Source organism: Bufo gargarizans, chromosome 6 (genome assembly GCF_014858855.1).
Source record: "Bufo gargarizans isolate SCDJY-AF-19 chromosome 6, ASM1485885v1, whole genome shotgun sequence".
In the NCBI taxonomy this organism is placed as follows: Eukaryota; Metazoa; Chordata; class Amphibia; order Anura; family Bufonidae; genus Bufo; species Bufo gargarizans.
The window spans coordinates 358,144,762-358,172,074 of NC_058085.1; the positions used below are offsets into that span (position 1 = coordinate 358,144,762).

A 27,313-nucleotide genomic window follows, 5' to 3' on the forward strand; every position below is an offset into this window, starting at 1 on the left:
GTCAGAGAAAGCGGTGGCCGCCCAAGGAGGCGTGCGAGTGCTGGAGGAAGATGACTGGGTTGGGGACCGGAGCCAGGCCGGTGAGAGGCCAAGGTTTTTAGGGAAAAAACATTTTACTGTGTTCACTTTAGAGAACTCGGGAGAAGGGGACCAGCAGAAGGCTAACCCCTAGAACCCAGTACAGGAAGGAGGGGAGCAGGGGGGGGGGGGGGGGGGTCAGGGGTCCAGCAGGGAAAGGTAGGGAATACTTACCTAAACTGTTTCTGCCCACCCTGATTCCAGCAGTGTCGCCTTCCTCAATGTGCTGCCCCTTGGGGATGGCAGCTACACTGGTAACAGGGGGGACTTCTGGAAGTAGCACCAAGGTGACACTGTAGCTGGCGGGAAACTGAGTATTTGAGACCCACTGTTCCTCGTTGACTTCCAGAGGTGGGGAACGTGAAGCGGGCTTGGGGACCTACTGGTCTCCCTCCTCAAGTGTGGGAACTGGTGGCTAGAGCCCATCTGTAGCCCAAAGCTGAAAACATACAAAAGAAAAGATCTTTGGCAGACCTGCAGGAAAACATATCTGCCTCCTACGGACACAAAGCTAAAACTGATTAGCTCAGTGTCTGCAGGAGGGGTATAGCTGAGAGGAGATCACACTTTTTTTGCTTAGTGTCGCCTCCTAGTGGCAGCAGCTATAACCATGGTCTTCTGTGTCCCCCAATGATGCAAGCGAGAAATAAAAAATGGTTGTGACTATGGAGACACTAAAACATTTTTCTTTTGTTTCAAAAATGCTATTGTGTAAAACATAAATAAGTATACATATTAGGTATTGCCACGTCCATAACGACCTGCTCTATAAAAATGTCAATGACCTAAACTGTGCCAGAATTACGAATTTTTTGGTCATCTTGCCCCAAAAAGTTTAATAATTGATCAAAAAAATCATATGTACCCAAAAATGGTACCAATAAAAATGTCAACTCTTCCTGGAAAAAACAAGCCCCTGCACAAGACTATCGGCAGAAAAAAAATAAAAATATGGTGTTCAGAAAATGGAGACACAAATATTTTTGAAAAAATTAATTTATTTTATGTAAAACTGAAACAAAGTAAGACTTATTGATATCATCTCATCCGTAACAACCTGATCTATAAAAATAGCAGATGATCTACCCTGTCAGATGAACGTTGTAATAAACAAAACAAAAAATAATGGTGTCAAATCCTTTCTTTGGTTACCTTTCCTCACAAAAAACATAATAGAGCAATTAAAAATCATATGTACCCCAAAATAGTACCAATAAAGCTGTCGCCTTATCCCATAGTTTCCAAAATGGGGTCACTTTCTGACTTTCTACTGTAGGGTGCATCTGGGGGGCTTCTAAAAACCAGTCCAGCAAAATCTGCCTTACAAAAACCATACGCCCTGCCATGTGCCCCTCGGGTTACGACCACATGGCAGGGTGTTTTCTGTAAACCTCAATAAATATTGAGTTTTGTTTGGCTGTTAACCCTCGATTTGTGTTAAAGAAGAAAAAGTATTAAAATGGAAAATCTGCCAAAAAAGTGAAATTTAAGGTCCTTAAGGGGTTAATAGGGTTGATTGTGCTGACAGATGCTCTTTTTAAAAGGTGAATGTGTGTCAGTATAGTTTGCTGCATGTGTGTAGGTCGAGAGATAGATATAATATGTTTAATATTTTAACCCTTTCTATCTTAGGTTCCCTTCATTCTTGGCACTTTATGGGATACACTTTTGGAGTTAAATGACTTAACAGCGTCTACCAATAGTATCATGACCCTCCTTTCTTCTCTCTTAACATATCCTCAGGTTCAGCAGTGCAAGTAAGTGTGTGGCAGATTTTCATGAGACAAAGTTGCGTTTTTTACACTTGAATATTTAGGATTGCTTTGAACTCCTTTGAGAACACGTTGCCTTTGCATTTAAATTGAATTATTATTTCTTTTATACTTCTGAATTGTATCGGTATGGTTTTTGACCCATAGTCAGTGGGTTGAGATTAATAACCCATGGAAAGTGCAGTGTCTAGGAATCCATGATTTGCTTATCTGATGCGATTTCCGTAACGCACTGGTGGCAGTGGAACAGAGGGCTGAGAGGAGGGGAGCGTACTTGCCTCGCCACGCTCCTGTTCTTTCTGCGCTGGACCACCAATGTTGTCTTGTTACATTAGAAGACCACTATGTCACCCACTTTTCATTGGAGGGTCTTGCGTATGTACATATTGAGGTTTTCGGGAGTGTATGCTGTTAGTGGGCAGGGTGTAAAGTAATTTAGGTGATACATTATTAGGATGGGTGGCGCAGGCACTAGAATACAGGGCTAGACGAAGAGGAGGTGGAAGTGCACAGAGATGGGCGTTGGAATAGCAGTGCTCCAAGACTTTCTGGCCTGCCCCCTTGGTGCTCGAAAGATCTCATTTGCATAAATGAATGCTGCTATGTGGAAACCGAACGTATTTTAATCAACCTTACAAGGCGATATCCCTGGTTTAATAGGGTTGATCATGCTGAGGGAGGCTCTTTAAATCCTTAGCTTTTTCGAACACTAAAATATTTTGTCCCCACAGTATTCAACAATCACTTACTATATTGGTGACACGGGTATGGCCTTTCCTGCATCATACTATATCATCTGTTCGAAGAGCGGCCCTGGAGACATTATACACTTTGTTATCCACACAGGATCAGGTTGGTAACTACTAGTTTATTAAACTTTTTCCATCATAAAGGGTTTGGCCAATTTGTAATGTAATTTTATCAGAATGTTCTGTACAGTCATGTACGACCCATTCAAGTATACTTTACAGTATATGGTCTCCCACCTGCCCAGGTGTCCATGGCCCGCGACATAGCGATGATGGCGGCTTCTGGGTATCTTTTAATTTGTGCAGGTGCGTAAAACCAATGGACGTGCAAGATGCAGGGGATTTTGCTACTTGTTTTTGGACGTGCCTATTTGCAGTTCAGCGCCTGTACCCTGGAGCAGCCAGAGGAAGTGGTCGCTGCCATTTTGCATACCATGGACATGGAGGGTGATGGGAAAGTGAATTTTTTTTATTTTTATCTATGGCAGTGGGACAGCTTGGGGACAACATAGTTATGTATTCTTGAATGGAGCATATGGAACCGTATATGGCATTTTAACAAATTGGATTATAAATTGGCCAACCCTTTTAAAGGCCATTTGTCAGTGTATTTGTAGCTATGAAACTGTGTTGTGTGTGGATTCCATATTCTGTGCCTTCTGCTGCCGAGCTCACATGCAACAGGTCAGCCATTTTAATAGGTGCACATCTGCCGACAGGTGCACTTTAAGTTCTACTGCTGTTAAAAACTCATATGACATGCAAAGAATTAAGATTGTTTCTCTGTTCCAGAACTGTTCAGGTTGGCTGACTCCCATCTTGCAGGACATGCTGCGGCATATATTTCAGATCTGTATTTTGGAGAGTAACCGGGAAATTCTTGACCTTATCCACAAGGTAGGATCTCCTTGATATGACCCTGCCCCCACCCCACCCCCATTCCAGCCGCCTTGTACTGCAGTATGCTGTTTTTGTTCCCCAGGTTTGGCAGGAGCTAATACACAAAGCCTCTGTGCAATATGTTGTGGCTGCAGCGTGCCCCTGGATGGGAGCTTGGCTCTGTTTAATGATGCAGCCTGCTCACCTGCCTATTGATTTGAACATGCTGATATTGGTGAAGCCCAAATCAAACGTGAGTTGTTGCTTGTCCTATCTTCGTAGAAGTAATCTTTATAAAGGCATAGTTTCATCTCTACACAAGTGAATATTGCTTGCACATTTGGTTTAAAGCAATCACCTGCCATTGAGCTTTTACTTTAGTGCTTTAATAATAAATATTCTTTCCATGGGTCTGTACATATAAAAAAAAGGGAAGCATATACATAATACAGACACTTGCAATAGTCATGAACAAGGCAAGTTACAAACTGATGCAGAAGAGAGGGCCCTGCCCGTGAGGGCTTACAATCTACAAGGCATGGACGAAGGACACAGTAGGTGAGGGTAAAGCTGGGTATGACTGTATAGCAGCAGGGTCACTGGTTGTAGGCTTGTCTGAAGAGGTGGGTTTTTGGGTTTCTTTTAAAGGATTCCACTGTAGGCGAGTCTGATATGTTGTGGTAGAGAACTCCAGAGTGTGGGGGATGCACAGGAGAAATCTTGGAGGCGATTCTGGGAAGAGGTGATAAGAGGAGAGAAGGAGGTCTTGTGGTGGGGATGTATCTGAAAAGTAGCTCAGGTGTATGGAGGGGACAAGCTGTGGATAGCCTTATATGTATTTGCATTTTAAGCTGAATTCACTGGGTAACGGAGAGCTAGTGAAGGGATTGGCACAGGAGTAACAGGGAGAGGTGTATTAGTTGGCAAGAGTGCTAGATGGAAGGCCACACAGGAGGATGTTACCGTAGTATGATGAGATATTTTTGATTTGGAGGCGGCAGGTGGTGAAAAGGTCTTGGATGTGCGGTTTCACACCTTTAGGACCCAGGACCGGAATGTTCATCCTAAATGGCCGGTACTTTGCGCCCCAGGACGAGCATTCTCGTCCGGCGGTCCTTTCTCCCCTCCATGTGCGGTCCGGCAATCGGCAGCATGTATCTGGCGGTTACTGACAGCTGGATCCCTGCTGCATCCACCAGCATCGCTGATAACACAGATGCCGGTGGATAAACCCCTCCTCATATGCCTCTGTCAGCGCTGACTGTGGCAAATGGGAGATTTGCGCTCCCTCTGCTTAGCCATCGGGTCGCTGCGGTGGCGGTGACCTGATGGTTGCCATGGCAGCCCCAAGCTATTCCAAGGCCTTCGAGCCCGGCATGTACGGAGGCCTATGAGGCCCAGCTCCCCCAGGCTGGGTCAGTCCAAGGTGTTGAGAATGGATAGCCTCTGATTTATCCAAGTTTTAGAAAGTGAGAGGCGGAGGAGGAGATAGAAGATGGGCATTGTGGGGTTCTGGATGGTAAGGTGGTGTCTGGACCAGAGAGGGTAAATTGTGTAGTCGGCATAAAAGTGATACTGAAAGCCATGGGACTCTGAGCTGTCCCAGGCTGAAGGTGTAGTGATTTATTTTTGGCTTTGGCAGGTCGTTGGTGACTTTGGGAAGGGCAGTTTGTTGAGTGGAGGGGTCTGAAGCCGGATTGCAGGGAGAGGCGAGAGGACGGTTCAGAGTGGACTTCACCTGTACTGCTAATTATCAATGTTATGACTCCCACAACCCGCAGAGATCACATGTAGTAGCAGGTGCATTACTGTTTTCCTTGCCTCCATGAATATGTAATGGGGTATATTCACGCACAGCAGATTTGTTGCATAAGTTTTCTGCAACTGAAATTCCGTTCTATTCCTCTGAATGAGATTGCTTTAGCAGCAAGCACATGGTTTCTGTATTCTCAATTTAAATGAATGAAACAGTCAAATGTCTGCAAAAAACCTGCCTCATGTGAATTAACCCTTTTAGCCACCTGCACAAGGGCTTTCTTGCAGAAATTCCACATGGATTTCTGTGCGTTTCCACACCAAAAGCCACGTGTTACTTGACGTTTTTGGTATGAATTTGCTGTTTTGCCACAGATCTCTCTTGCTTGAATAGGGTGAAATCTGCACAAAAGAACAGCTAAATTGATATGCTGTCGATTTGACAATTCACATGGCAGGTCAATAGGCACACACAATGTAAACGCGAGTACATGAGTTTGTGAAATCTTGTATACTTTGCTGGTACTGTATTACAGGAAATACCCGAGTAATGTGTGCAGGTAGCTTTACACATGATCATGCCATGTTCTCTGCAGCACTTCTCCACTGTCGCTAATAGGGGATTACACATATTTTAAAGAATATAATTAATGCACACAAACCATCAGATGCATGATGCTACTTTTAATTTTGTTAATATTTGAAGAAAAATAGATACAACATTTAATTTACTTTGATCTAGGAAAAAGCTGGGAAACTCCGTCAAGGCCAGAGCCAAACAAGAGAGGTTGCACAGGAATATATTGCTGGCTCGGACAGTGTGACCGAAGACTCTGCCACCAGGGATTACCTGGTGACCCGCACCCGTTTGGCTGCTTCTAAGTCAGTATAGTGCTTATAAATTTCCGCCCTCAGACTTGAATTGGGCAATATTACAAATTGTGCTTTGTTTGCTGCTAATCTTACTTGACTGAACGCATCTTCGACCCTTCAATAGAGGTGCAAAGGAGGTGTCTGCTTGACGCCATCAAAGTCTTTTTATTCAGAGCTTAAAAGCAAATTGATTTCTTTAGTTGTATTAAAGGGGTTATCCCATAAATTTTATTGATGACCTATCCTCTGGATAGGTCATCAATATGAGATTGGTGGGTCCGACACCCGATACCCTAGCCGATCAGCTGTTAGAGGCCGATGCTCCGTAAGCTCCCTGTAACAGCTGATTGTGCCCCCCAACACACAATGTGAGAATGACCTACCCTGAGCATCACCTTGCCTATAAGACTGCTCACGCCGTTTAAGGCGCTCTCCATAAGGAGATGTAGTAACCTCCAAATCCTGACCTAGGCCTCTCCCCCAGTTAACCCAGTACTCTCTCCTCTGAAACCCAGTACTCTCACCCTGAAACAGCTGTCTGCAGATGAGGTGCTGGCTTATTTATTATCCAAGTCATGACTCAAGGCCTCTTAAAAGGTCGAACATTGACTTATAGGATAGCTGCCTTACATCTGGTAGCATTAATGACAGAGCTTAAGAGCTCATTTGCATTCTTTCAATATGGAGAAATCTTTGAAGGGAATCTCGCTAAATACCTCTGCATAAAACCACAGCCAACATTTGATGCAAACGCTGAATTGCAGCCAGGCATGATTACATCATCACTGCCTGGCCATTTCAGTCAAAGGGGTGGGGGCGTGGCCTGTAGGAAAGTGAGCAGGATCTCTGGGTGCAACAGCAATGGTTGCACCCAGGGACTGGTTTTCATATAAAAATCGTTTTCTCTACAGTGCAGCCACTGATCAAGATGGGTGCAACACCATTAAATTCAGCTGACAAGGGCACATCTCCCATGTCAACTGGCTTTATTAAACTGTTTTTAGTGACAGATTCCTTTTTTAACCACTCCAGGACCGCCGTACGCAGGATTGCGTCCTGCCGGCGGCCCTGCTCTTCTGGCATATACGCGTCCTCCCGCGAGAGCCGAGATTTCCTGTGAACGCGCGCGCACACAGGCGCGCGCGCTCAAAGGAACGGAAGGTAAGCGAGTGGATCTCCAGCATGCCAACGGCGATCGCTCGCTGGCAGGCTGGAGATCTGATTTTTTTAACCCCTAACAGGTATATTAGACGCTGTTTTGATAACAGCGTCTAATATACCTGCTACCTGGTCCTCTGGTGGTCCCTTTTGTTAGGATCGACCACCAGAGGACACAGGTAGGTCAGTAAAGTCGCACCAAACACTACACTACCCCCCCCCCCCCCCCCCCCCCCGGTCACTTATTAACCCTTTATGAACCCCTGATCACCCCATATAAACTCCCTGATCACCCCCCCCCCCCCCTGTCATTGATCACCCCCCCCTGTCATTGATCACCCCCCCCTGTCATTGATCACCCCCCCCTGTCATTGATCACCCCCCCTGTCATTGATCACCCCCCCTGTCAGGCTCCGTTCAGACGTCCGTATGATTTTTACGGATCCACGGATACATGGATCGGATCCGCAAAACACATGCGGACGTCTGAATGGAGCCTTACAGGGGGGTGATCAATGACAGGCGGGTGATCACGCATATACACTCCCTGATCACCCCCCTGTCATTGATCACCCCCCTGTCATTGATCACCCCCCTGTAAGGCTCCATTCAGACGTCCGCATGTGTTTTGCGGATCCGATCCATGGATCCGTAAAAATCATACGGACGTCTGAATGGAGCCTTACAGGGGGTGATCAATGACAGGGGGGTGATCACCCATATACACTCCCTGATCACCCCCGGTCATTGATCACCCCCCTGTAAGGCTCCATTCAGACGTCCGCATGATTTTTACGGATCCATGGATACATGGATCGGATCCGCAAAACACATGCGGACGTCTGAATGGAGCCTTACAGGGGGGTGATCAATGACAGGCGGGTGATCACCCATATACACTCCTTGATCACCCCCCTGTAAGGCTCCATTCAGACGTCCGCATGTGTTTTGCGGATCCGATCCATGGATCCGTAAAAATCATACGGACGTCTGAATGGAGCCTGACAGGGGGGTGATCAATGACAGGGGGGTGATCAGGGAGTCTATATGGGTGATTACCCCCCTGTCATGGATTACCCCCCTGTCATGGATTACCCCCCTGTCATGGATTACCCCCCTGTCATGGATTACCCCCCTGTCATTGATCAACCCCCCCCCCCCCCCCCTTTTTGGCCCAAGTTAGCGGAAATTTTTTGTTTGTTTTTTGTTTTTTCTTACAAAGTCTCAATTCCACTAACTTGTGTCAAAAATAAAATCTCACATGAACTCACCATACCCCTCACGGAATCCAAATGCGTAAACATTTTTTGACATTTATATTCCAGACTTCTTCTCACGCTTTAGGGCCCCTAAAAAGCCAGGGCATTATAAATACCCCACATGTGACCCCATTTCGGAAAGAAGACACCCCAAGGTATTCCGTGAGGGGCATATTGAGTCCATGAAAGATTGAAATTTTTGTCCTAAGTTAGCGGAAAGTGAGTGTTTGTGAGAAAAAAACTAAAAAAAATCAATTTCCGCTAACTTATGCAAAAAAAAAAAAAAATTTCTATGAACTCGCCAGGCCCCTCATTGAATACCTTGGGGTGTCTTCTTTCCAAAGTGGGGTCACATGTGGGGTATTTATACTGCCCTGGCTTTTTAGGGGCCCGAAAGTGTGAGAAGAAGTCTGGGATCCAAATGTCTAAAAATGCCCTCCTAAAAGGAATTTGGGCACCTTTGCGCATCTAGGCTGCAAAAAAGTGTGACACATCTGGTATTGCTGTACTCAGGAGAAGTTGGGGAATGTGTTTTGGGGTGTCATTTTACATATACCCATGCTGGGTGAGAAAAATATCTTGGTCAAATGCCAACTTTGTATAAAAAAATTGGAAAAGTTGTCATTTGCCAAGATATTTCTCTCACCCAGCATGGGTATATGTAAAATGACACCCCAAAACACATTGCCCAACTTCTCCTGAGTACGGCGATACCAGATGTGACACTTTTTTGCAGCCAAGGTGGGCAAAGGGGCACATATTCCAAAGAGCACCTTTCGGATTTCACAGGCCATTTTTTACACATTTTGATTGCAAAGTACTTCTTAGGCTCCTTTCACACTAGCGTTCGCTGGTCCGCTCGTGAGCTCCGTTTGAAGGAGCTCACGAGCGGACCCGAACGCAGCCGTTCAGCCCTGATGCAGTCTGAATGGAGCGGATCCGCTCAGACTGCATCAGTCTGGCGGCGTTCAGCCTCCGCTCCGCACGGACAGGCGGACAGCTGAACGCTGCTTGCAGCGTTCGGGTGTCCGCCTGGCCGTGCGGATCCGTCCAGACTTACAATGTAAGTCAATGGGGACGGATCCGTTTGAAGATGCCACAATGTGGCTCAATCTTCAAGCGGATCCGTCCCCCATTGACTTTACATTGAAAGTCTGGACGGATCCGTACGAGGCTATTTTCACACTTAGCTGTTATATGCTAAAAATAATGCAGACGGATCCGTTCTGAACGGAGCCTCCGTCTGCATTATTATGAGTGGATCCGTTCAGAACTGATCCGCCCGAACGCTAGTGTGAAAGTAGCCTTACACATTTGGGCCCCTAAATTGCCAGGGCAGTATAACTACGCCACAAGTGACCCCATTTTGGAAAGAAGACACCCCAAGGTATTCCGTGAGGGGCACGGAGAGTTCCTAGAATTTTTTATTTTTTGTCACAAGTTAGCGGAAAATGATGATTTTTCTTTTTTTTTCCTTACAAAGTCTCATATTCCACTAACTTGCGACAAAAAATAAAAAATTCTAGGAACTCGCCATGCCCTTTACGGAATACCTTGGGGTGTCTTTCCAAAATGGGGTCACTTGTTGGGTAGTTATACTGCCCTGGCAATTTAGGGGCCCAAATGTGTGAGAAGAACTTTGCAATCAAAATGTGTAAAAAATGACCGGTGAAATCCGAAAGGTGCACTTTGGAATATGTGCCCCTTTGCCCACCTTGGCTGCAAAAAAGTGTCACACATCTGGTATCGCCGTACTCAGGAGAAGTTGGGGAATGTGTTTTGGGGTGTCATTTTACATATACCCATGCTGGGTGAGAGAAATATCTTGGTCAAATGCCAACTTTGTATAAAAAAAATTGGAAAAGTTGTCTTTTGCCAAGATATTTCTCTCACCCAGCATGGGTATATGTAAAATGACACCCCAAAACACATTCCCCAACTTCTCCTGAGTACAGCAATACCAGATGTGTCACACTTTTTTGCAGCCAAGGTGGGCAAAGGGTGGGCACATATTCCAAAGTGCACCTTTCGGATTTCACCGGTCATTTTTTACACATTTTGATTGCAAAGTACTTCTCACACATTTGGGCCCCTAAATTGCCAGGGCAGTATAAGTACCCCACAAGTGACCCCATTTTGGAAAGAAGACACCCCAAGGTATTCCGTGAGGGGCATGGCGAGTTCCTAGAATTTTTTATTTTTTGTCGCAAGTTAGTGGAATATGAGACTTTGTAAGAAAAAAATAAAAATAAAAAATCATCATCATTTTCCGCTAACTTGTGACAAAAAATAAAAAGTTCTATGAACTCACTATGCCCATCAGCGAATACCTTAGGGTGTCTACTTTCCGAAATGGGGTCATTTGTGGGGTTTTTCTACTGTTTGGGCATTGTAGAACCTCAGGAATCATGACAGGTGCTCAGAAAGTCAGAGCTGCTTCAAAAAATTGGATTTTTTGTACTCACCGTAAAATCCTTTTCTCGTAGTAGGCATTGGGGGACACAGCACCATGGGTATATGTCCAACTACCACTAGGAGGCACTAGACACAAAAAGTGTTGGCTCCTCCCAGGTGGGCTATACCCTCTCCACAGGCACGAGGCTATTCAGTTTGTACCAAAAGCAGTAGGAGAGAGAAGAAAAGCAAGGAACCAACAACTCCCGTACCGGGAAAGATCAAGAGACCAGCCCGGAGAAGCGGAAGAAAAAACATAGGGTGGGATCTGTGTCCCCCAATGCCTACTACGAGAAAAGGATTTTACGGTGAGTACAAAAAATCCAATTTTCTCGTGCATGGCATTGGGGGACACAGCACCATGGGACGTCCCAAAGCAGTTCCTGAGGGAGGGAAAAGAGACGCGCCACCGATTGGGCATACAGGTGCAGGAGAACCATGTGACCCAACGGGAAAAAAACATGAGATGGGCAAGAGGTTCCATAACAAGGAAGAAACCTCAGAAGAAGCAGGGAAGACTGCCAGCACCCCAGGACAAATGACTGGAAGAAAATCCCAAATGCAAGAAGGTGGCAAAAGGAAACAGAGCGCAGCCAAGGGCTGGAGAAAAAATTAGGACAGCACCGCGTGGTGAAACTACCCAACGCTCTACATTGTCTCAGACCCAAAAAACCTGTGGCCATCCCCTGAAAGGCCAGGGGAGAAAAGAAACAGGGAAGCACTGAAAACCAAACGAGTGGGGGAAGCCATAGCAAGGCTCACATGTGAAGGGAGGGGACTCCCCTCACCGCAAGGCCAGGAAAGAAGCTAAGCGCCCCATGTAAAGGTGAAAACCCAAGGCTGCTAGAGGAAACCGCCAACCCTGGAGAAGGAGGGGGTTGTAGGTAAAAAACCAGGAAAAGAACGATAGCTCCTGCGTCCCCAAAAACAGGAGACGAGGCACAAGCCTCCGAAAACAAGATATCACCGTGAAGCGCAAGACCAGAGGAAACTCTGGGCATGTAAAGTATCATGGAAAAAATAAGCCAGATACAGGCCAGGCAACCTCGGCAGGACACACTGGACTGAGAGACATGGGAGTAGAAGGAGAGCACTCCAAAAAACCTAAAGAGGAAAGGTCCTACAACAGGAGGAGGTCCCTCCCGAAGGAGACCATACGGTGGAACTGCAAACCGCAGCACTAAACCACTCAATACCAGGTACTAGACGTGGGAGGATGGAAAAAGAGACACAAATCCCAAGAGGACCTCAAATGAACAGGGACAGGGACTCCAGAAAGGAGTACCCAGTATGGGCTCACAAGGAACCAGGAGCTGAACCACCAGAAGACAACGCAAGCCAGAATATCCAGGAAAGGCGAAAAGAAACCACCATAGGGGAAGGGGCATTGGCCATGGACAACTAGCCGTACCAAGAATATTGACCAGCAAACCTTAAACATTGCCCCAGAGAGGGCAAGTACAGCAGCTCGGGATGTACCACAAAACGACAGACATCCATATGCATAAGGAATGCAGAAGTCGCCATGAAAAAACCGGGGTAGCCTACATAGAAATGTAGAAACCAGCTGCGACCGGCATACAGAAAACTTCCAGGGGGGAGAAAGTACCAGACAGGTGCAGACGACGGCAAGGTCCAAGAGGACTGCCCCTCCGCCATGTAGCACAACTAAGCAGAAAATACAAGGGAATACCGAAAACACCTGGACCCAGAAGGAACTACGGGGCCCTGTCCGATACCAGAGCAATCAGCTGAAAATTCAGACAGGTGTGTGTGGCGCTCAGAGGTCCTGTCCTTGACCCATCAGGGAGGACGTCCAGCAATGATAAAAGCCGTGGACCCAGAAGGATTCCGTGTGGCGGACATCCAGCGATGACAGAAAACCGCAGCCGCGGCCGATGCCACCAGCTACGTGTCCAAACAAGGTAGAAGATCCAGTGGAGATCCTTGTATTTCACCAGGAATGGACCGCTCAGCAATTAGGAAACAACGCGAGTACTCCCCTATAACATGGGGTAACGCGGAGCACAGCATACTGTAGTACCGTAAAGAGAAGGCAAGAGCAACTACAGCACAAAGGCCAACAACCACCTGGCCACGGAGTAGGGAGCGTGGTTGAATGAGGACCACCCGCCGGATCAGACAGATCAGTCATATACTGGAGCTACCAGAAGTAGCAGTAGACCGACAAGGTGGGGGTTGGGCTGGCCCACACCTGCCAGACATGGTAACCATGCACACGCTGAACGAAGGGGGCCTGGTGCAGACAGTGCCTTGAGAGGTACAAGGAGACCAATGAGCGCGACAGTAAAGGAGTGGCAGATGTATGGAAGAACCAAATGGATGGAACCAACAACCGCAGCACAGATTAGAACCCGTGGGCAGAAAACACCCAGTGATACAGAAACTGTCTGAGCTACAGACCGCACCACAGGGCCCAGCGCTTGGGGTACTACAAACACACGCCTAAAATATGGGTAAAGTGGCTGCATGTTGCCAACTAAGGAGAGTGGAAACATAGCCACAGCATCTGGGAATGAGACAGCATACGGAGGGTACAGGTACACAACCTGTAAAGTAGAAATATGGCTGTGTTAGAGGAACTACATTTAAGATCGAAGCAATGTGGCCGCATGGTGCACCCTAGACCCAGAGAGGTGCAACAGCAACCGCGTTAACAATGGAACCCAGTAGGGCCGCACGGTACCACAAACAACAAGACAGGTGCACACCACAATCAGGTAGGTGCAATGGCAACAGAAACAGGGCCGCATAGTACACCCTAGAAGCCAGACAGGTCGAACGGCTGCAGCATCGGAGACGGTTCAGGGACTCTACCCATGAAGGGAGTAAGATGGCCGTTTGGTGCACACTATGATGAGGTAGGTGCAATGGCCACGGCAATTGGAGGAGGCCTCAATATCTCGTCCTGTAAGGAGAGAAAATGCCACATGGAACACCATAAAGCCGGACAGTAGGAACGGCTACCGCATCCGGAGATGGCTCAGGTACTCCACCTGTTAAGGGATCAAGGCGGCAGGGAACAGACAGGTAACTGAACCGGACAGGGGCAATTCTACAGCAATTGAAAGTGGCCTCTATATTCCGCCTGTAGGGAGAAAAGTTGCCGCATGGAACACAACAGAGCCCGCCAGAGGTATCGGCTACAGCACCGGCGATGGCGTAGGTACTCTACCTGTGAAGGGAGCAAATTGGCTGGGAACAGACAGGCGCAATTGCAGCGGCAATTAAAGGCAGCCTGTATATCTCGCCAGGAAGGGAGAAATAGTGTTGCATGGAACACCATAGCGCCAGCCAGGAGAATCGGCTACAGCATCAGGAGATGGTGTAGGTACTCCACCTATGACAGGAGCAAAGTGGCTGGGAACAGACAGGTGCAATTGCAACGGCAATTGAAGCGGCCTGTATCTCTCACCCGGAAGGGAGAAATAGTGCTGTATGGAACACCATAGAGCCAGCCAGGAGTAATGGCTTCTGTAGGTACACTACCTAAGAAAAGGGGCAAGGTGGCTGTACAATCGCTCTGAACTCACCAACCTACAGGAGGCGATAGCCGAGCTAACCGCTTGCCCAGAACAGGAACTCCCTGTAATGAGGTAGAGTGGTGAACACCAACACCAGGATGGGGACCCCACGGAAACACTCTCAAATGTGTAGAGGATAGCCCCTGGTATAGGGGAACCAGGAAGGCTTGTTAGGGACAGCCTATGGCAGTGGTGCAGGAACCCCCCTGTTAAGGAGAAGGCGTACGTATCAGACACCGGGTAGGTGACTCAGTACGCTAAACACGGGGACGGCTGCCTTACCTGTGCGGTCAGGGGAGCACCATCCGAAAATCCACTAGAGGGGATACCAACCCTGTTTAGGTAGGAGAGGTTCCTCCGTGTACGTAGTCTTGACCTCCCAGAGGGCTTCTATATGGAGGAAGACCGCCTGATGCTCTGTTCCGAGGGAATCGGTGCAGAGGTGTCCCCAGAGGCAACGGATGGGGTGACAGGAAGGATTCGTCACCAGCCTCAGGCCTGTCCTGGGGGGGATCCGAGGATGCCGAGGAGGGGTGGGACCCCGTTGAGACCACCCGAGGGTGTACTGTGAGCTACCCCTCGCCGAACCCGGGTGCAGGTACCCCTAACTGAGCATGCCCCATCTGCAGGGAGGACCCTGGGAGGGCAGAGGTGGCCGCAATTTGAGTTGGTAGCGTTCCAGCGATACTGCTAGGGAGAGTCGGCCAAGGTTCCCATGGCATTGACACGGAGGGACCCATTCATGGGGAACCTACACAAAAAGATTGTTCAGAGAAAACAATGGGATCTGGGAAGAGGTACTGCACACCAGCAGGGACAGGCTGGCTACATGGCAGCCATTGTAGACAGCGGACGCACGTGAAAACACGTGGCGACTGAGCATCTCTTCTCCCAACAGCTCCTCGAAAAGCAGCCAGCAGAGGCTGTCCATCCTGACCCGGACGCAGTGTTCCCCCAAAGAGGTGCAGCAGCTGTTCCCCAAAAAAGAGGTGGTCAGTAGGGCTGCAGGGGACATGAAGCAATCGAGGGGTTAACCACCCCCTCCAACAGAAAAAACACGTTAGCCCAGGAAAGGGTGAGGAGATGGCTCCTCCCGAGGGCCGGGCGGGGCTCAGAAAAGCCCGGGAAGCAAGGGGGAGGGGCCGGGAAGATTGCGGCCTAGCAGGCCCAAAAGCCGAGGCCTCGATTTATGAGGCGGCCGGGAATGGAGCAAGGGGGGCGGGGCGAACCGCGGCCGAAAGAGGGCCCACCGGACCATAAAAATAGGTGAGTAGGGTAGGGGGGGAGAAGCGACACCTGGGGATAGGCAGATCAGGGCAAACGGAGCACCTGGGAGCCGGGGACAGGCCATAGAAGATGAGGCCTAGTCCCGGCAGAAGCCGGAGACTAAAGTAGCGGGGAAGCCAGGGAGAGACTGTGTGGCCAGGGAGGAGAGAAAAGACCAACCGAGGGGGAAAAGAAGGGAGGAAAAACCATGAATATAACCCCCCCAGGAGGGGGGGGGGGGGGGGTTTGGCTAGGAGGAAAGAAGAGGCTCCCCAGGACCCCCAGCTAAGGTGGATCCCATCCCCCTGGCCACAGAAGGGAACCTAACCCTGGGGCAGGGACACAGGGACAGGGGAGTATACTCACCATCCGATGTCTTCGGGCGCAGCACGGTCACCCCTTCGGCAGACTCAACACGGGAACCGTGGGAATGCCGGCAAGCCACTGCGGATGCAGTCCGTGGGGACTGGGTGACCGGCGATGGTACCGAAGTACGCGCCCGCAGGGGGGGGCAACTAAAGTGGAACACGATGGAGCCCCAGCCTGCAGCAGGTATAACGGTGGAAAAAACCGACCTGCGGAAGAGAGAAAAAAAGAAAAGAATAAAAATAAACAGCAGAACCTGCAAAAAAACTGAATAGCCTCGTGCCTGTGGAGAGGGTATAGCCCACCTGGGAGGAGCCAACACTTTTTGTGTCTAGTGCCTCCTAGTGGTAGTTGGACATATACCCATGGTGCTGTGTCCCCCAATGCCATGCACGAGAAAGCGGAAATTCACATTTTTGTACCATAGTTTGTAAACGCTATAACTTTTACCCAAACCATATATAACCAACATTTTTTTTTTAATCAAAGACATGTAGAACTATAAATTTAGCGAAAAATTTATATATGGATGTCGTTTTTTTTTGCAAAATTTTACAGCTGAAAGTGAAAAATGTCATTTATTTGCAAAAAAATCATTACATTTTGATTAACAAAAAAAGTAAAAATGTCAGCAGCAATAAAATACCACCCAATGAAAGCTCCATTAGTGAGAAGAAAAGGAGGTAAAATTCATTTGGGTGGTAAGTTGCATGACCGAGCGATAAACGGTGAAAGGAGTCTAGTGCTGAAGTGTAAAAAGTGCTCTGGTCATGAAGGGGGTTTCAGCTAGCGGGGCTCAAGTGGTTAAAGTTGTCGCTTTATATCAGTGTTGTGTGATTTAGTATTTGTATATCGTATATTTTAAATATTTAAACCCTGGGTCGGTGACTGACAGCATTGACTAGTTTAGTTCAGCTGTGCTCCTTGTCAATAAGCTGCTTTTTCGATCTCCTTTCTTCCAGGCTGCTGGGATCATTATGCTGTTGTATTTGTGATCCCTGTGTCAATACCGCGTCTCAGGAAATAAAGCCTGCTGAATCATTGGCACAGTTGCTCCTTTTTCATCTGAACTCCAAGTCAGCCTTACAAAGGATCAGTGTGGCCCTTGTTATCTGCGAGTGGGCTGCTTTCCAAAAGGTAATTAGGTAAATTTGTTAAACTAATTGCGATGTAAAAGACCTCCCATGGTGGTTTGCAGTGTAAAATGTACAAGTCAGACCATTTTAAAGAGAATTTGTCATCATTTTTTTTTGCTCTCCTGACTTAAAGGGGTTATCCAGGGATTGATACAATGGTCATTATCACATGAGACGGGGGTCTGAGTTCCTGCATCCCTGCCGATCCCCTGTGGTGAATGCAGCAGACACCCCACAGCTTTCAAAGCACACTGCCGTACATTGTATAGTGACTGTCTTGGTATTGCATCTCACCCCCATTCACTTCAATGGAGCAGAGCTGCAAATAGGCCATGTGACTGATGAACAGTGACATCACATGGAAGAGGGAGGGGGGGGGGGGGATAGGCTGCTGCTTTTTTGGGGACTGTGGAGTGTCTCTACTCCCCTCTACACACACACCTCCACAACTTTTTGCAGTACCTTCGGGCTCTTTTGTAGGCGGCAGACATTTCTGACCAGTCTGCAATAAACACAAGCCCCCGGCTTCTGCGACCTACTAGGCCTCTCCCCCCTGGCTGTTGGGTGAAGAGGGCAGAGCCTGGCTTTCTGACCTGGCCCAGTCTTTCTGCCCTGGTTCTCCATCAGCACTTGCCACTTGTACAGCTTGCTCCTGTAGCATAATCTTTCCTGAGATAGCTGGCATACTCATCTCACCAGAGTCTGGAGAGGGGTTCAGGGGCTTCTCTTCCAGCCTTGTCCTTGGAGACTTTGCAGAGGGCACTTCTCCCTTTCTGTGACGGAGTCACTAAGCCACTGCAGCGCATTTTCCTTACTAGACCTGATTTGACACCACATTGTTCCAGGACACTATCCAGGCTTCTCTCCGCTCCTATTTCCCCCTTAGGATCGCTCCGGGCACAGTCTGTATCTGAGTCTATCTACAGATACCTCTCCCTCCAGAACGTTTGCATAGACTATCGTTTTTTTTTTTTTTTCCTGGGATAGTTGTGTCTTAGTGCTTAGGATGCTTTTCCTTTATCCATTTTCAGGGATGGCCTTACTTGACAGTCCAGCTATTCTCCTACAGCGGCCTGCACAGATATTCCTCTCCTGTCTATTCAGAATTCTCCACCTTTCGTTGGAATTCCCCTGAAAGATCCCCAATTCTGTCCCTCGGTCTTAAACTGAGTAATTCCTGAGGTGTAGGTTTTCTTATGACCCAAATATCTGTCTAGATCCAGGCGCTTAGGTCACAATGTTAGCCTTCCCTCTTTTAAAGGGAATGTGGGTTTATTAGGTCGGAGTTTTCCCTGGTCTTCAATTTCCAAGTGGAGCATCCTCCTCTTTCCCTGAACTTGAGGCTCGCAGTTTATTCCTGTCATGGCAGTTGAGCCTCACCTGCACATCTTCCGTTTGTATGCAGGATCCTTCGGTTGCATCAGTCTTTCTTCGATGCATTTGTGTGCCTTTTGGACTGCAACTAAGGGTCCATTCACACGTCCTGTTTTTTTTTCATCCTGAAAAACGGTCCGTTTTTTGCGGATCCGTTGTTCCTGAAAATGTTTCCGTATGTCATCCGTTTTTTGCGGATCCGCAAAAAACGGGAACATGTATACATTTCAATAATCAAATAAAGTTGTTTGGATTTCTTTGAAAAAAAATTTAAAAAAAAAAAATAAATATTGTTATGTGTTTCCAGGAACGGAATCCGCAAAAAACGGATGACATACGGAATGACATCCGAATGTCATCCGTTTTTTGCGGATCCATTGACTTTGTATTGTACCAGGATCCGATTTTTCAGGACAAGAATAGGACATGTTTTATATTTAAACGGACATGCGGAACGGAACAACGGAAACGGACAGCACACATTGTGCTGTCCGATTTTTTCCAGGACCCATTGAAAATGAATGGGTCCAGATCTGGTCCTGATCTGTTCCTGAAAAAACGGAACAGATCAGGAAAGAAAAAACGGACGTGTGAATGGACCCTTACTCAGTCTCTCTGCTGTACTCTGGAGGCTGTTGGCCAGTCAAGGCAGTGCTCTGCTCTGGTTCTCCTTGGACATGTGTACTCATATTTGTTTTAGTGCGCACATTACTGTTAAAGGCGCTCTTCCCGCAGTCCACCAGGGTACCGCTGGTTCTGCAGTCCTGTGGAGGTGCCATCTGTGAGCTCCTACCTCTGTTGGTACACTTGGCAACTAATTCCTCCTGGATTCTCCTTCTGCTTGTGTACAGACTGATTAGCGCAGTGTCTGCGGAAGGGGTATAGCTTGTGGGAGGAGCTAACACTTTTTTTTTTTTTTTTTCTTTTCTTATTGTCGCCTCCTAGTGGCATCAGCTATATCCACGGTCACCTGTCCCACAAATCCCCCCCCCCCAAAAAATAAATAAATCTTTAATGAAGTGATTTTACAGATGAGCTACAAAAAATTCAAATATATATATATATATTTTTTTTCAAGCCCATGACAGAGTTGCAAGTTCTGTTACTACATTTCAGACCCTGACAAATATCAATGCTACCTTTTGACTGCTGTGACCCTTGTTTGATGGATTAATAGTAATGTGTGTGTGTGTGTGTGTGTGTGTATATCTCTAGCATCTCTAGCATCTCTATCTCCTCTATCATCTCTATCTCCTCTATCATCTCTATCTCCTCTATCATCTCTATCTCCTCTATCATCTCTATCTCCTCTATCATCTCTATCTCCTCTATCATCTCTATCTCCTCTATCATCTCTATCTCCTCTATCATCTCTATCTCCTCTATCATCTCTATCTCCGCTGCAGAACATGTTTCATAGAAGGCCAGAAGCCAGTAGCCTATTTCTAAGGGTAGTTTCACACATCTGGTGTGAAACTCCGGCACGTTGTTCTGGCAGACAAATGGAGAATCGTTTGGACACAAACCGCGGTTTCTGCTTGTCTGCCGGAACAGCGTATGGATCTCCCCCGACCCGATTATTCTTAATGGGTCCGGGAGGCATTTGTTTTATAGGGTAGCGCCAGATCCAGAGGATTCTGGCAGGCTGTTCTCTTCCGTAATTCACAGCAGAGATGTGAAAGACTAAGAAGATTGGCTACCTGGTTGTTAGCCTGGTGCACCATGTAAAGGGGGGGGGAGGGGGGGGGGAAATGTTGTGTCCCATTTAATTATAAATTATATGTAATTTTTTTTTTCTTTTTCCAAATAGGAGTGCAAAACAGTTGCCCTTGCGGTCCAGCCACGACTGCTTGCTGTTTTGTCTGAACAATTGTATTACGATGAAATAGCGATTCCTTTCACCCGGATGCAAAATGATTGCAAGCAGCTGATTTCCACGCTTGCAGAAGCAAACATAGATATTCGGAGCAAAGTAAACTGCAGTGTATTTACAATAGACCAAGCTAATGAACTGGTGAGTATGTTTGGGGTGGGGGAGGTATGCCAAAAAAAATTAAGTCTTTATTGGGCCAGGTTCAAGTCACCATTTATTTTTCCATTCTTGTTATCGATCAGAAAAATCCTGTATTTTAAGCATCCCTTATGCACATTTGGGGTCCATTTTTAGCGTCCGGATCTCTGATGGAAATGGCAAAAACGAAAGCGACATGTGCATAACAGATTCTTGAAATACAGGCTCCAGGGGTAGGCAACTTGTTTTGGTAACTGCTCATTACCTTGGATAGGTGAAGGTTTGAGGTGAATACCAACGATAAATGTAATCGTATCAAACTTAGTCCATATTCACCTCTACGGTTTGAACAAAGGAGCTTTATCCACAGCCACAGCCTTATCCCCATTCACTATAATGGGATCCGGTGTTTATCTGGCCACTTTCTGGCATATAGGCCTGATTTCGGCTGGACAAAAAAACGCTCCATGTAGTGTTTTTTTTTGTCTTTTGTCCTGCCGAAAGCTGGCAGATATGTCTGGTACAGTGACCGGAGCAGAGTGCTGAAGTAAAGAACGCAGATGTAAACACAGCCTTAATAAGAAAACCAGGGCAGACCCCTAAAATCCCAGACCATTCTGATTAGAAATGCTGCTCCCTCCAATAAAAGCCTGGCAGCTGGTCTGCTTGGTCCTGATTCAAGCCCTGGGTCACCAATTTCGGCCATGATTACTATTTGCTTAGTTTCTCAACCGGTATAAGTTTTTTTATTTTTCCCGACATGGTTATCCAGGATTATAAACAATGACTTCCTTCCAAAAACAATGTCGCACTTTGTCAGGTTGTGTTGTAGTATTGCAGTTTGGCCGCATACACTTCAATATAGCTGAGCTGCAATAGCACACACAACACATGGACTGGTGTGGTGCTGTTTTTGGAAGAAAGCACCTGTGTTCTTCTTTTTGGCCCCTGTAATAATCATTACTTGTGTTTTGTTTGTGTTCTGTTCCGCTAAGACAATAAATTGGTATATTTTTGGTGCCTCCTTAGGTAACTACAGTGTTCAGTGAAGCGACAGCACCTCTGAGGGCCATTGCTAACATTTACCAGCAGCTAGATGGAAAAAGGCAACAAGTGCAGATGACTGTGTTGGAAACCAACCAGGAATGGCAAGTCCTTCAGATGAGGGTTCACACCTTTGCTGCCTGTGCAATAGTCAACCTCATGCAGCTCCCAGAAAAACTTAATCCCATAATCAAGCCGTTAATGGAAGCTGTGAAAAAAGAAGAGAATGCGGTGGTGCAGAACTACGCAGCCTTGTGTCTGGCTAAACTGCTTCAGCAGTGTATCTCAAGGACTCCTTGTCCAAATCCTAAAATTCTTAAAAATCTTTGTAGTTCGGTGTGTGTGGATTCCAGCATCACGCCTTCTGTGATCTGCCCAGCCCCAGCCCTGAACAACACAGACCATCTGAAAGGTATATTTAATTGAAATGAGACTTCATAATATTCAGGTCTAATATTGAGTAACTCATAATAGCAGAGATGTTAGAGTCTGATATAGTCACATCTAGTACAGATTTGGTGGTGTACCTGTTGCAGTGACTGTCTGTCTGTTTAGAGCTCTGCTTACAGAATGCAGGCTGCCTGTTTTCTGCTCATGTTAGCATGGAGGTGGCAGACATATCCAGTTCACTGCAGCCTTTTCATACTTGCTCCTTCATTTAAAGAGATTGACTCCAATAATATACTAGGGAATTGTGTTGAAAAGGATCTTCAACTTGACCAGTAATAAAAGGCATAGTTAAAGCACCAATATGCCTTTTTATGACAGTCACTAAGGAGCTTTAGGCTACTTTCACACTGCCGTTTCAGGGTTCTCACAAGCGGCCCAAAACGTTTCAGGGTTCTCACAAGCAGACTCCCATTGGTGCCCTGGGATCTTATTAGATGTGTTTGCACAAGCCTAGTAAAGGCCTCAGGCCTGCCTCTAGTGTCCCAGTAGGCCGTGCCTCTCTGGCTCAGCCTGCTGGTGAATGTCAATATAGCACTGACATTAAAATAAATTGCTCTATAGGAATAGTTCAATGTATTTTAAGTGATCAAAAAACACCTTTTATAATCCCCTTGCGGGACTATTAAACAGTAAAAAAAAAAGTTAAAATGTATACATAAATTCCAAGAAATACAAATTTTTTTTTTTTTTTTTTTTTTTTCTTCTTTAAAAAAGCTTTTCAATGGGGGAAAAAATAGCAAAAATAAAATCTCCACATATTTGGCATTGCTGTGTCCATAATGACCCCTGCTACGCAAGTATCATGTAATCGCAATCGGCATTAAAAAAAGCCAGAATTGCTGTTTTGCTTATTAGCTATAAAAAGCGTTATGTATCCGTAAATGATACCAATGAAAACCTACACAAATTACAGGCTTTTTTTAAAACATTTTTTATTGTGCAAAATTATTAAAACATCAGATTGACGGGGTCTGACTCCCGCCTCCTGCACCGATCAGCTGTTTGAAGAGAAAGCAGTGCTCATAGAAGCGCAGCCTTCTCGCCGTTTACCTGCTCTCTGCAGCAGTGATCAAGTGTAATTAAACCTAAGCCATCCAATTCACTTCAGTGGGACGGCTCCTTCCTGTTATAGTGAATACTATGGAGCCGTCCTATAGAAGTGAATGGGGCGGCTTAGGTGTAATTACACCTGCTCATTGCTGCGGTTGCGACAGCGCGCAGGTAAGGCTACTTTCACACTGCAGTTTCTGGGTCCGCCTGTGAGATCCATTTCAAGGCTCTCACAAGCGGCCCAAAACGGATCAGTTCAGCTCCAATGCATTCTGAATGGATAAGGATCCGTTCAGAATGCATCAGTTTGCCTCCGTTCAGCCTCCATTCCGTTCAGCCTCCATTTTGCTCTGGCTCCGTCTGACGAAACTGAGCCAAACGGATCCGTCCTGACTTGCAATGTAAGTCAATGGGGACGGATTTGTTTTTACTGACACAATATGGTGCATCTAAAAACGGATCCGCCTCCATTGAGTTTCAATGCAAGTCAAAACGGATCCATTTGTATTATCATGCATTATTTTTTTTGTTCATGGTAATGCAAACGGATCCGTTCTGAACGGATACAAGCGTTTTCATTATAGGTGCGGATCCGGCTGTGCAGATACTAGATGGATCCGCACCTAAACGCAGGTGTGAAAGTAGCCTAAACAGTGAAGAGAAGGCAGCGCTGGTACAAGCATGCTTTCTCTTCAAACAGCTGATCAGCAGGAGTCAGACCACCGGCGCTCTGATATTGATGATCTGTCCTGAGGATAGGTCATCCATATAAATAAAGCGGTCAACCCCTTTAATAAGTTGTATGGTCACTCTAAACTGTAGAGCAGGGGTGTACAGGCCTTGGATAACCTCTTTAAGAATGTTTGCAGCCACTGAGTGAGAGATCTTGAACCTGTTAGGGAAGGATTGTAAATAAGTGTATAATAGAAATGCAAACTCCCAGTACAATGGATTTACATTACTTGCATGAAGGTGGGAGATCTGGGGAGGTGTCTTTATAGGTATACAGTTTGTGTAATAAGAGACTTTTTCTAATATAGGGTCAAATTCTGAAAAAGATGGAGCCTGTCACACGGTCACAAAGCACCGAGGAATAATTACCCTGTACAGACATCAGCAAGCTGCTTTTGCAGTTACTAGCAGACGTGGCCCAACTCCGAAAGCTACAAAGACCCAAGTGGCGGACTTGCCCACAGGAAGCGGAGCGCACACGTCCACGGAGTGCGATGAGGTATTTATAACCTTTCATGTTGTGTTAGCGTCTCCACTTCAGAGTTCCAGGAACAGTACAGAAGATGACATGCCCGGTGACTGTCGTTTAGTACAGAACCAATTTAACCCCTTCCCATTATAAATGTATGGCATTGGCAGATGAGGACTAAAAGGTTGGCTGCTTTGTAGGGGCTCTGTTATAAAGTGTGTGGGGCAGGACAATATATAATGCTCACTATTAAGTATCTTTATCACAAGTTCTGCACTTCAGTCTGAAAGACGACCCTTCTCCTCCCCTCCAGCCCGCTCTCCTTCTGCAGGTTCTCATGCTGTCATAAGACACTCTAGCTCACACTGCATGCTGGATCAGTCAGTGGGCAGAAGGCTTTCCTTGAAGGAGTTTTTGAAGGAAAACATTTATAAAAAAAAAAAAAACTGTTGTAGAGGCTTGAAAAGGAACCATTCTGATGTAAATTTTTGCCTCAAAGTAAGGGTCCATTCACACGTCTGTAAGCGTTTTGCGGTCTAGTAAAATGTAAAACCTTTGTGGTAAACCAGTTTTTTTTTTTTTTTTTTTTTTTTTTTTTCTAGTTCTTTGTAATTGCCTCCCTTCCCAGTGGGTGTGCAGTACATGTGTAATGGTTGCATCAGGTAATACATAGGCTCCAGTCCCCTAATTCTCGACTCTCCTGACACGTTGTTATAGCTGATAATTGTACGTTGGATGTTTTCCACTTATGAAGCTTGTATACCGGAGACGTACAAACCATACATCCCCCCCCCCCCCCCCCCCCCCAAGAGCCCTGAGAATTCAAGTGTTAAATAATCCTACTGATAAAACCTTGTGGCCAAATTTGTGTTTGCTGCTGTCTTGTCCTTTGCAGAACATGTAGGAGGACTTTTGGTGCACAACATTTATGTATTTAGAAGTGTCCTGTAAGGGTAGGTTCACACCTCTGCCGGAGTTCACCAGATCCGGCCTAGACAGATACCACTGTTCACTGCTGGACTCCATTGCCTATAATAGGATCCAGAGGGGATCTGCTCACTTTCCAGCACAACGGCCGGCTTTCAGACAAACAAAAACCATTACTTGCACCGTTTTTGTTCAGCTGAAACCCAGCACTTATGCCAGAGGGCGATCTGATCCTATTATAGTCAACAGGGTCTGGCGGTAAATGCCATTATCTGGTTAGGCCGGATCCAGTAACCAGTCTACCAGAACAGCTTGCTGGATGAGTTAAACCTAGCTGTGTACCTACCCTAAGAAAAGCATTGCCCAACACTAATATAATCCCTGATGCACTACTTAGGGTTAGGCTTTATGCACACGACAGTTGTTTTTTTGCGTCTGCAAATTGTGCGTCAGCTAAGAAAAAACGGATACGGCATCTGTGTGGGTGTTTTTTTTTTTTTTTTTTTTTTTTTTTTTTTTTGAGGATCCGTTTTTTTTCAACAGATCCCTTGTAATGCCTATCCTTGTCCGCAAATGTGAAAAAAGTGGGACATGCACAATTTTTTTTTTGCTGAAGGGAACAACTGACGCGGAACACAAACGGATGAACTATCAGCATTTTTTTGCTGACCCATTGAAATGAATGGGTCCCCATCCTATCCACAAAAAAAACGGAACTGAGGCCAAGAAAAACAACTGTCGTGTGCATGAGGCCTTAGTTTGTCTTGTCTTATGTCCCATTTATATACTTACCTGTATATACTTTACCTGTGAATCTGTATATAGTGTTTTCATTGTACTTTTGATCCTATAGAGAAACCTATAGTAATTTGCTAATAGTACAGATAGTTGAGGAAGTCTGTCTATACATGTACAGTTATGGAGTGGGCTCAGTAGCTGAACCCACACCACCCGATGTCGGTTGTTTTGTCTGCTAAAATGGTCAGTATCACAGCAGACTACTGCCTAAGGGCTCATTCACACGACCGTATGATTGGGTCTGCATCTGTGCATTTCAATGGGGCTGCAAAATACAGCACAGCACGTCGTCCATACATTCATCTCTGCAATGTCATTTAAAAAGACTGCATACAAGACTATTCTTGTCAAATATGCGGTTTTACACAGCTCCATTTACACAGTGAGGGGAAAAAATCAAGAAATCCAATTTTTTTGTTTTAGTCTTTGAAGGAATGACTAGAAGACGCACCGGACTTTAAGACACTTGGGATACAGAGGAGGAAAATAAAAATAGACCTCAGATCAGACCCCAAGCTCCATTAGACAAAAAAATAAGGCATTGAATGCATTTCCTCTATCAGAAATTCTGCAGCAAATCTGCCGCTTGTGGATACATGCTTAATTCCCTAGAAATGAAGTTGAGCTTGGAGTACTAGGATCCTTCTTGCAGGCCCTTTCTTTCAAGGACCATTTAAAAGGATATTCTCTTCTCAGGACTACCTATCTTATGAATAGTCCAGGGTTGTGGGCACTACTACGCGGTTTCCGTAGCTTCCATTCACTTCTATGGGAGTTACAGAAACAGAAGCACAGCCCACTGGGTTTCTGTATCTCCGGTCTCCCTGGCCACAGCATGAGATGGGCATTATTGACCACGAATGGCTGAGATGGGAATACACCTTTAAAAGTCTCTGTACAATATCAGTCGTGCAGTATGTGGCTTATTGATGAAATGGGTATATACCTTATTTTTTATTTTCTTTATTAACCCCGTCTAATTTTTTTTCTTTTTGCCTAGAATCATAAGAATTACTTAATCCAGAGAAGAGGTGCAGAATATACTCTTGCTACCATTGCAAAACACTTTGGAAGTAATTTAGTCACAGGCCTGCCATATCTCTGGGAATCAATGGTCGGACCGCTAAGAAACAACATTAACGTTGACAGTTTTGGTAAGTGTCCAGTA

The 27,313-nt window shown here is 46.2% G+C and overlaps 1 protein-coding gene across 1 annotated transcript in view; it reads left to right on the forward strand.

Moving 5' to 3' along the window:
* Window positions 1-27,313, forward strand: part of BTAF1 (B-TFIID TATA-box binding protein associated factor 1) — a 93,384-nt gene that overhangs the window by 45,382 nt on the left and 20,689 nt on the right. Inside the window, exons 13-22 of the mRNA XM_044296790.1 lie at window positions 1,711-1,835; window positions 2,582-2,702; window positions 3,392-3,496; window positions 3,582-3,731; window positions 5,976-6,115; window positions 17,117-17,291; window positions 20,475-20,678; window positions 21,705-22,131; window positions 24,260-24,450; window positions 27,146-27,299. Coding sequence (XP_044152725.1) covers window positions 1,711-1,835; window positions 2,582-2,702; window positions 3,392-3,496; window positions 3,582-3,731; window positions 5,976-6,115; window positions 17,117-17,291; window positions 20,475-20,678; window positions 21,705-22,131; window positions 24,260-24,450; window positions 27,146-27,299 — 1,792 coding nt within the window. The remainder of the gene's footprint in view (window positions 1-1,710; window positions 1,836-2,581; window positions 2,703-3,391; window positions 3,497-3,581; window positions 3,732-5,975; window positions 6,116-17,116; window positions 17,292-20,474; window positions 20,679-21,704; window positions 22,132-24,259; window positions 24,451-27,145; window positions 27,300-27,313) is intronic.